Source organism: Monomorium pharaonis, chromosome 1, assembly GCF_013373865.1.
Source record: "Monomorium pharaonis isolate MP-MQ-018 chromosome 1, ASM1337386v2, whole genome shotgun sequence".
Lineage (NCBI taxonomy): Eukaryota > Metazoa > Arthropoda > Insecta > Hymenoptera > Formicidae > Monomorium > Monomorium pharaonis.
The window spans coordinates 4,476,712-4,487,670 of record NC_050467.1 but is presented as its reverse complement, the minus strand read 5'-3'; the positions used below and the strand labels follow the sequence as shown (position 1 = coordinate 4,487,670).

The 10,959-nt window shown below is 32.3% G+C and overlaps 1 protein-coding gene and 1 long non-coding RNA gene across 5 annotated transcripts; one reads left to right on the top strand and one right to left on the bottom strand.

Moving 5' to 3' along the window:
- The first annotated feature begins 590 nt into the window (after positions 1-590).
- Positions 591-7,413, top strand: LOC105833435 (lysosomal acid phosphatase). Of its 4 annotated transcripts, none has more exons than XM_012675175.3 (7): positions 591-1,537; positions 2,683-2,907; positions 3,311-3,406; positions 3,591-3,830; positions 5,085-5,391; positions 5,498-5,709; positions 6,607-7,413. In XM_012675175.3, exons 2-7 carry the CDS (start codon positions 2,740-2,742, stop codon positions 6,766-6,768), a joined length of 1,185 nt encoding a protein of 394 aa, XP_012530629.2. In that variant the 5' UTR covers positions 591-1,537; positions 2,683-2,739; the 3' UTR covers positions 6,769-7,413. The 4 variants fall into 4 exon arrangements, with proteins under 4 accessions (XP_012530629.2, XP_012530625.2, XP_012530627.2 ...); XM_012675171.3 differs by having other exon boundaries at positions 591-1,594; XM_012675173.3 differs by lacking the exon at positions 591-1,537 and adding an exon at positions 1,601-1,746.
- LOC114253742 lies at positions 6,908-10,859 on the bottom strand. The gene is made up of 2 exons (XR_003626167.2): positions 9,902-10,859; positions 6,908-7,378 (listed from the first exon to the last, which is right to left on the bottom strand). It is a non-coding gene; the product is annotated as an uncharacterized LOC114253742 (long non-coding RNA).
- Between the last annotated feature and the right edge of the window lie 100 nt (positions 10,860-10,959).

Genomic DNA, 10,959 nt, shown 5'->3' with positions numbered 1-10,959 from the left:
ATTTATTTTCAAATAATTGTCGCTATTTTGCATTATCAAGAAAAAATGATTAAAGCAACAATTCTTTCAGAAAGAGACAAAATTTAAAATAAGTAAAATTTCATTAATACATACAGAAAAACGTCATTACATACAGAAAAAAGATTATTTAATTTTTATATTTATTCTTTTATGTAATAATTATTTTTACAAAAAGCATTTTCTTGATAATCACTTAATATTACTTATTTCAAATGTTTCATATATCCACAAATCTATCATAAGTTCATGAAATTTGACATGAAATATATTCTGAATCTCTAGTAGTTTAATACTTCAATCGAGAATATTAGAATAAATTCGATTTATTTCTTAATTTTCTTTGATACAGTTTTATAATATTCTTCGAAAGAGTATACATTTTTTTTAAACATATCATAATATATAATGTTTTTTTAAATTTATGAGTATATTTTAAGATAATTATCAAGAGAGAAACAAAATATTGTTTATAAAAAATAATTACTAAAGAAATTAAATTAAATCATCAATTTTTGTAGCAGTAAAATTAATATTTTTCTATGCATCAATAAAATTATAGAATCCTGATTTTTATAATAAAATTAGAGTTAAAAAAGAAATCCTCTGTAAATTGTAAATTTTTCAAGTTCCGTCACTAAATTTTTGGAGCAGTCACATTTTCCTTTAATAAATTACGTAAATCATTTTCTAATTAGCGTTAACAGTCTGTTTTGCCCAGACTTATATAAAATTATATAAAAATATTTTGGACATTTTCAGCAAAATGTATCAAAAACTTTTTTTATATGCTCTCAAAAACGGTTTGATAAAGTAAAAGATTTATAAGAAATTACATATATTATTTATGTTTTTATTTGAAATAACATTTATACTGTTTTCTTGAGACATCTCAAGAATGTTTTATTTATAGCATATTCTTTCTGTGTAGTGTCCATTAACGGTATTAAATTATCAGCGCTGTTACTAAGAAACAAAGGTCACAAAGAAGTCATTAAAGCCATTAACGATAAACGCTTGATCAAATTCAAACATTATCGGACGCAATCACTTTATGACACAAGAAAAGAAAAATAACACCATCTTCAAATAACTGTATCGAGAGACAAGCAATACAAGTGGAAAGTCAGATGGTATTCATATGGATTTACGTAAGTGTATGACACATCACACGCACACATGTGTACATATAGGTATATAGCCACCACGGTCGATCTTGCAGCTACGTGCAGCTCGGAGAAGCGTGCTGTGTAGAAGAGAACGTGAATGCGTGTCAGCTTTTGCAACCGCGAAGCGAGGTTTTTGTGATTCAAGGTGATAATAACAGAGTGCGTTATCGGACCGCGAGTACAACCGACTGCCACACGTTTCGGATTGCAAATCACGGTTTCGCTCGACGTCGGACGTGCACGCGCATCTCGCGTCTCCGTCTGTACCGCGCGCATCAGAAAGGACGCGACGAAGACACCACACTAGTACAGCGACCTACTCCAGCGATCGCAGTGCCGTATTGTACACAGTGGGTTTTAGTGTTAATACAGCGGAACGACGTTTCACGTTGTGCGTAAGCAGAGAGGTAAACTAGCCACGACATGGCAGATAATAAAGAAGTTTCGCGTTAAGCACGGCACACACTTCAACACTTGTACAGGCTCTTTATCTGATAGAGAAACAAGTGTTTTTCTGACGCGCGATATCAGACGGACGATCTGACGTTAATCGAATTCAGTGAGTCGTTTGTCTACGAAGTAAGATTAAGTCAACTTTGACCTTTTACGAAAATAAGGAAAGCTATCTTCCGCTTATTTCTTCTTTGATTTATATAGGGAATTTGGGAGTTACATTCCTCAAGTTATATTCGCACAATAATTTTCCAATAAGAGATATAGCGAAAAGTCACCAGTACTGGCATATTCCACTTTGTTTCCACTAAGAATAAAACTTTGAAAACATAAATGCTAGATTAAAAAGTGTTTTCTATTGGATGGTAGCAGTTTTTATAAATACTGTTTCATATTCTATGATAATTAATATGTTCACGACGCAATTAAAAATAAACATTTGAGAAATTGGATCACAAAAATATATTTTATCAATTATACAAATACCTTATGCCTATTTTGCAAGACGCAACATGTAACAATAAAAATTAGATTCGTTTTTATTAAATTTTGTACAGAAAAAGTTATGAATATATGAATTATTTATTTTTTATTGTTTTAATTATTCAAGTAGATTATATTTTTATTTAGTATTAATACAGTGTAATGTTTAGTTCCCTAGAAATAAGGTGTTTTGTATACCAATATTAGTTGCCTTACTTTATGACTTTTAAAAGACGTACATTATAATTTAAATACTATTCTCAGATATTAAATTTTAATATACAATTTAAAAAGATTATTACTTCTGTTTCTTCTTAGAGTTCTTTCATTTGTCGTCTTTGTTAGGTTTGGCTATCTAAATTTTTATTTTACTAAAATAGTTTACGAACTAAAGGAATAATTCCAACGTTATGATAAACAAAGCAGCCGATTCTCAATCGCGTAAAGTAACTTTACATGCATATTAAATTTATCTTAAGCAAGAGACAACTCTTAAACGACACTCGGATGTGGTCAACTCATTACGCTAACCGCTAACGAGCTCTCGTTTATCATCTAGTCTGCGATCAGAGAAGTTACTTCTGGAATCGCCACGCGAAACGTGTAATTGGGCCAAATGGATCGAGCGAGAGGACGGGACTCGATGGGTAATTGTCGTTCCAGAAAGCTGGGCGTTTGCGTGAGCGTGGTCATACTCGGGACTTTCATCGCTTGCACGATGTTAGCGTACACTGCGTTCGCATCTCCGGTTGCTGAACATGACACGTTACAGCAGGTGGTTTTTGTGAGTAGCTCGTTTGTAACAGTTGGGTCCGTCACCCTGTTATTCCGCTTCCATTAACTCAGCGTTAATTTAATTTTATTAATATTATATATTTAATGAAATTTGAATGTATTAGTTTTTAAATTTTACTAGACATTTAATTAACGGATATTATTTTAATATCACAAATTGTATGTAATAAAAGGATATAAAAGTTGTTATAAAATATATAATAATCGGTATTAAAATACACGTAATGTTGCTCGTAATTTTTCGAAGTGGCGAAAAGTAACATTTAAACGAATCCCGCTTCAGAATCTCGAATTGAACGAAGAACTTAATTGTTGAAGAAAATCGCGTTGAACTTGCTAACGTTAAGTGAACAGTGCTTTTCTCTCAAACTGTTTTTGTTTTCTTTTGACAGCTGTTTCGCCATGGCGACCGAACTCCTACAGAGACCTATCCTAAGGACCCTTACATAAATTACAATTGGCCCGGTGGCTGGGGCTCCTTGACCAAGGTTTGAATGAAATACACGCGGATGCCATTGACTCGGTACTATCGTACACTTGATAATAATAAATGTCTGGACTCGCTATAAATTAAATCGCATCTTTGCGCGCAATCACGACTGTAAAACACGTGCGATCGAGCGCGAATAATGGGACACGGCGCGCGTTATTAATTTTTAAATTCGCTTTCAGAAAGGTATGCTTCAACTGTATAACGTGGGTCAATGGATACGTTTAAAATACGGCGCTATAATTGGTGATAAATTCGAGAGCGCGGCCACGATCGTGCGTAGCAGTTACGCGGATCGGTGCATTATGTCGGCGCAGGCATTGCTCGCCAGGTTGTTCCTGCCGCATTCCAAGGATATGTTCGTGCCCGGTTTGGCATGGATCCCCGTTCCTGTGCACTCAATACCACGAGAATTGGACAAGGTATAATTTAGACTCGAACTTGCAGAGGATAAACAAAATAACGTAAACATCTGAGAAGCACACGACTTATTTTGTTAATGAGAAATTTGCACATTATTTGTCTCTAATACTGATTTTTTCCTGTTTAAAATAAAATCCTACAATGCTTAAATCATTACCCATGTAACATTATGTTATGCTTCTGACAAAACACGTTTTGAAAGATATTGGAGAAGAAAATCTGTTCTTCACACTCTGCCCTTTCAAGCTCTTCACTCAACAACTCGATATTTGAGTCGGGCAGTTCGCTGATCGGGAAAAATTGCTCAAGTTTTAAAGAACAAAGGGCAATTTGGAAAATAGTGGGAAAGAAACAAATTTCTTTCTTCAACTTCATTTATATAATTAAATGAAAGATGTTCTGTTAAAAGAATGGTACAACATTTCATTAATAATTATATTCCAGCATTGTATATTCCAACAAATTCCTATGATCTGTATTAAAGATAAATGATAGATTAATTTCTTATTAATAAGAAAATAATGTATAGGCAATTATATTATTTTGTTTATCTCCTGTATAATGTTACATTAAAAGTCTACTGTTTATAAAATCTTTGTCAAGAAATTCTATGCATTATCTTCTTATTTTAAAAAGATTTGCTTTTTAAAGCTTGTGGTTATTTGCAAAGCCGGGATTAGAACGAAAGTACTTGCCTCATGTAAAAAATTTGAAAGAATCCAAAAGTGGCAATATAAAATTCTATCCAATAATTTATTTGCTAACAGTCAATATACACACATTATTATTATTAAATTAATGCTAATATATTAATACTAATATATTAAATACCATTAATTAATATTAGTGATATAAGTGATAGAAGTTGTGGTATAATACACTTAATTTATTTTACATGTCACACAAAATATTTTTGTTACTAACTGTAAGAAGTTTCTTCTTTTACCTCGAGTGTGGAAATATCTAGTCCCGGCTTTGATTATTCGAGACAGAGAAAGAACGTGTAATCTTAAGATTATACGTATAACAAAGTTTGAGTCAATTGTTATGACTTGCGTGTCATCTATCAAATTTTATATATAAAATTTTGTTATTTTACGTTATACAAATACTCGAATTTAAATAATTGTTGAAAAAGGTGCATTTTTAAATAATCTAATTAAAAAACCGTTTTTGTTTGTTCTTGACAAGTTACTTGTCAAGAACATGCAGATAAAAAAAACTCATTTTTCAACGCAGTAATATTATTGTAGCTGATAGTGGTGAAGGCACCGTGCCCAAGGCTAGACGAAGCTCTAAAACAGGCGTACATAGAAGAGGACAAAAGGTCGGGTGCAGAAATGGCCGATTATTATAAGGAATTGACGGAGCATACCGGACAGAATATTAGCACGATCACCGACGTCGAGTTCCTTTACAACACCCTCGAGATCGAAGAGCAGCACGGCTTACAGCTTCCGGAGTGGACGCGGAAATTTTACAACAATGAGATGCGCGAGATATCCGCTCGTAGCTTGGCGATCTTCACCGACGGCACTATTCAAAAACGTCTCCGCGGAGGTACGACCGACATCTCTGCAAGAGCAGCAAAACGAATATCGCTGCGGGCGCACTTTTTAAATTGCATCGCAAGAGTTTGTCATGTAAATTGTATCGATATTTTTAGGTCCGCTGTTGAAGGAGATTTTACTTCATATGGAAGAAAATAGAAGCGGTCCTAAGCCGAAACGATCTTATTTTTATTCCGCTCACGACATAACACTCGTGAACGTGATGAGGACAATGGGATTTACGAATGAGCTTTTTAAACCCGATTACGGGGCGACGCTCATATTGGAGCTACATCTCGCCAATAATGGAGCTGACCAAGAAGTGAAGGTGCGGTTATTGCAGTATCATAATATTATCGTAAATGTTTATGATATAGCCAGGTGAATATATTTTTATAATCGGAAATTGTTTCGAATATCGCGAAGACTTTATAACACCTCAGATTCTGTCCAAGTATTCCGTTACACGTTATTATTACAAACTATAATGAGTTATATGTGTAATTATCAGAAATAACACGTAATTAATGTATGATCAATCAACGACAATAATTAGCGATTGTACACAATAACTAAAATTCATTGAGAATTCCTCAAATAACCTGTATATTCACATGTGCTAATATTATACACATTCATTATCTACAGGAGATATGCATATAATATATAAAATAAATACTTGAGAAATATATTATTATTTTATTAATAAGATATTGGCTCATTATTTGTCTTTGAATTTTAATTTTGTTTGAAATAAAATTATACAATATTAAATAGTTACCAGTGCAATATTATAGCATTCTTTTAGCAGAATTTTTTTTTAAGATATTGGAAAAAAATTGTTTTTAACTCTTCACATTTTAAAACTGCTCACAATGATAATTGTTCAATGATATTTAAGTCGAGCAATTACATTAGCTAAAAAACACATTGAAGTTTTAAAGAAATGCAGTTTTATAAAATAGTGTGAAAAGATCTTTTTTTTCCAACATCATTTACATACTCAATAAAAAGTTATTCTACTTAAAGAATAGCACAACATTTCACATTGACAATTATTTAAGCATTATATGATTTTATTCCAAAAAAGGATAAAACCTACATGGGAGACAAATAAAAGAATAATATCTTTTTAATAAGGAAAGTGTATTTCTTAGGTGTTCACATTATTTTGTCTAAGTAAAATAACATAATTATTATTTAATTCTTTTCTCTGTTATCGAAGGCGTTGTATTTGAATAACACGGAAACGGAAAACGCGCATCCTTTGGCAATTCCTAACTGCGCGAGTCCTTGTCTATTACAAAACCTGAAGCAAGTATGGCACGAAGTGATTCCGAATGATTGGGACACCGAATGTAAATTAAATTATATAGAAAATCGCTGAGTTTTACGTAATAATTTAGAATAATTGTATTTAATTAAAGTTAATTTATTCGTTCACGTTTTGACTGAACAAACTGGTGTGAAACTATTATCTACTAAGTATGCAAAACAAAATAAGAAATGCAAAATATTAATATACATGTAAATAACCTGACGTTATTTAATAACAGTTTTTTAATACAGTTATTTAATATTCTCATGTAATTATCAATAGGTATTAGTAATTAACGATTCAATCAATAGGTATTAGTAATTAACGAAAATTGTAGGCTTATGTATTTATATATAATATTAGCGTGATAAGCATTAAAATGATATATGAATAAGATAGAAAGCATTTTTATTTTTGCGATTTGCTGTAAACCAAAATCGCGTTTAAAAATAATGTTATAAAATGTAATGACTTATACGTTCGAAGTGGAAATTTTTATTTCTTGAGTTACGTCGTTGTAGTATACAAGCGAATTACATGAAAAATCATATTCTACTTACCAACGTTGATTCATATTGCCATTGTTCAAATACGTATTTCGTTGTTCACTTGTATTTAGAGAGGCGCGCATGCACGAAGAATCCATCGATGAGTGAAGTGTCCGCGTTGTACAAAAATTCTGTAAAAATAAAATTTACATTTTTATGAAACAGACTTAATTAAATCGCTCATTTAATAAATGTTTATTTGTCGATATGAGTGTATATAGTACGAGAAGTTTGGCACAGAAGGCGCCTCTGACATTATATTGCTGTTAACTTTTGAAACCGTTATCAATCAGTAAAATGGGATTGTCAGCCTCTTATGTAATCCTAATAAATGATAAGAATATCATTTTAGTGATATCTATATTGACTTTAATATAAGATAGAAATTTTTTATACGAAAAGTAATATTAAAAAATCTGTCTGCATTTCTAAGGAAATATTTTTCTAAGAAAATTAATTTGTATTGTGTTATCTAATAATTTCTAGTGCAAAATTATATTCTAAGCTCTCAAAAAAATTTTTAATCATTTTTTATTGTACTTAAATTCCTTCTATATCTTATTAAATTAAATTATTTAATTTAATTTTTTTATCCTGTTTATTCTTTATCTGTAGTTGCTGTGTTCAGATAATTTTTAAACCGAGTTAATTGGTAGTTTTTAAACGAAACAGAGATCATATATTGTAAAAATTTCTAAAAGAAAAAGTAAGAATATACATCAAAAATGTGAGTTTTACTTAAATAAATATATTATAAAAAATAAAATACATATATTTAAATGAATATAAATATAATATGAAACTATTACCAATAATTGTTATTTAAAATTAAAATAGACGAAGATAAAAACTAACATTGAAACGTGAATTGATGGAATACTGAATTATTTTAAAACTTTACGTTGTATTACTAAAGACAATCCACATTTTGCTCCTTAAGGTTGCGGTCGAGTGCATAATAATGCGCACATTATAACTCGGTATCCCTGCAAAGCAGTTGTAATTCAAGCGAGGCTTGTTAAGACGAATAAACGGACACGAAATCGGTTAATCGGGATGTGCCCGTTTTACTTATGCAACAGCTGACACTGGACCCGTTTTGCATATCATTGCGTAATATCATGTACGATTATTGACGTGAACTGTTGTCTGTTGCACCGAATAGTGCGTGCGCAATTAGCAATTAAAACAGTTACGCTTGATACATTACAAGATATACCTCTGATCTCCGATGCGTGTTCTACTTTCAGATAAATTGAACGAAACGTTTTATTGTCATGCGATTTCAATTAACTCCTTCTACAGCTTATTACGAAGGAAAGTGAAAATGGTATTTTACAAATAAGTGAACGAGTTAAGAACATAATTTAAAGTATACATAAATAACGACGAAAAAAATTGTCAAAATTATTGAAATAGTTTGTCAAGCCGAATATTTCTTCAGTATGATAATGATTCGACCTGATACGCGAGGTTTTTTTCAGGTAAGATTGCTACGAAGAAATTAAATATAATTATTATTTTTTCTAAATGAATAAGCGATATTTGCTTCCGCAATATTTCATTTTTAGATCAATTCGAGTCAAGGAAATCGCGATTATTTCAATGCTGTGTATTTAACAAGAAAGATAAGACGGGAAAAGACTTAGTGTTTGTGCTTATCGTTTTTCATGACTCACGATTTAAGTTTTTATTCCAAGCGAATCCGCGATGTATTGATTCAACGTTTCGCGATTCGATTGAGCTTGCATGAGAGAAGGTCGTGATTATATCGATTGTCTCTTCGCATGGTCACACATTTTCAACATTACGCCTCCGTTATGTCACTGTCATTACTGTTACAGCGTTACATAACTTACTGTTTTATAGAAGGAAATCCCAGTGATCGAGAACATCCTATATCCGATTTACTCATTAACAAATATAAAGAAAATAATTGCGTGAACGGTAGCCATCCTCTAGACATCTCCCTGTTTTAATAATTTGTCATGCGATTATTTACATTTCAAACCTTAGCGAAAGAAACAAAGTGATAAACTAATTTCTTATTTAAATAAATAGACAATAGAATTATAAATCAATTGTTAAATATATATAGTTTTTTTTTCACTTAAGGAGTTACATCGGTTTGTCATTAGTATTTCTTTAATTTTTAATAATCCCATAGCGAGATATGCATTAACGATTACGATATAATAGAAAAAAATATGAAAGCTTCATTTACTAATGAAGTAGAGCTCCATTAATGCAAGTGGGAAATGAAGGGGAAATGGAAGAAGAGAGAAACCATTATGTATTTAGTGCTTTTAGCGTATACTGCTAAGAGGCAACGGAGACGTCCAATGTATAAATAATTTTCCATCGATTAGGTAATATTTTACATTTACCATATATAATCAATTATACACATCTACGCGTACAAATTAATAATATAAAATAATATTTGTTTACATATAAATTTATACACGTATGTTTAAATAAATCATGTAATTTGTTATACATGGAAATTTTCAAATTGTATTTATCATTATTAATAATATTTAATTTATAAATTATGTATGTGACAACGCAAGTTCTCGCGCGAATCTTGGTACGATCTCGTTTCATAACCCCTATGTCAATATCCTTGATTCTGATTGTCGATTGATATTTACCTTGAGACGTGTCCCCGGCATCCCTCACGTTGATCGACGACGAGAACAACAAGAAACTTTCGCAGATCGACTGCGTTAATCATTATACGTGTTTTCTTCCCGAGCTCACCTGCCCACCGACCGTTATCGTACGATTCGTTCGTTCGTGACCGCGAAACGGTGAAATGTGAAAAATAATTGCAGCATCACGTCAACTCGCGGCAACTTCGCGCGGATACCGAGAGCGGCCAACTTCACGCGGGAACACGCCCGAGGAACATCAGATGTAGGATAATTGTGCGGAATATCGCGCGAATGCCTCAAAGAGTTTCGTTTCACGGCGAAAATCGACGGACTCTGGACAAGAAGCGTGAAAATCCGAAAGCGGAAAGTTCTGATGGTCGGCCGGAATCGCCACGACGAGGGTTGCAGCGTCGCGTCGTCGCGTCGTCGTGTCGCGTCTCGTTCGACAATAGGAATAAAATACGAGAGAAAATAGATAATGGAGATTAAGCACGGGCGGTATTATCTCGTATTTCTACTTTTCCTCTTTGCGCGTCGGCTGTCCCGGCTGTTGCGTTTGTTATCTCCTCCATTCGTTCCTAGCGCGAAGAGATCTCCTCCGATAAAACCGTTCGACCGCGAATTATGAAACTGTCGATCGCGTCATCGACCTGAACCTGCGCGCATAAACCTCGCTGGCTCGACAATTTATCGAAATCACGATAAAACGATTCACGCGATATATCTCGATTTCCGTTTCAAACTGCATATTCTCCTCAATTCTCTGTTGATTTTTAGTATGGTTTTTCGGAATTTTTATAGTTTTATAACTTTTTCGAACAAATTTCAGATTTTTTAATACAAATTGAAATGCTTTTCAAAAGTGCTGAGGAAAAAATCTACATTTCTCTCGCAAATTCTTTATACTCGTAAATGCGGAAATATTTTAAAATTTCTTATTCTACAATTTCCCCTAAAAAACTAATAAAATCTGAAGAGATGAGAGGTTAAGATATTATTTCAAAAATTTTTATAAAATTAAAATATGAAAAAATTTCTACTACATTATAAGATGT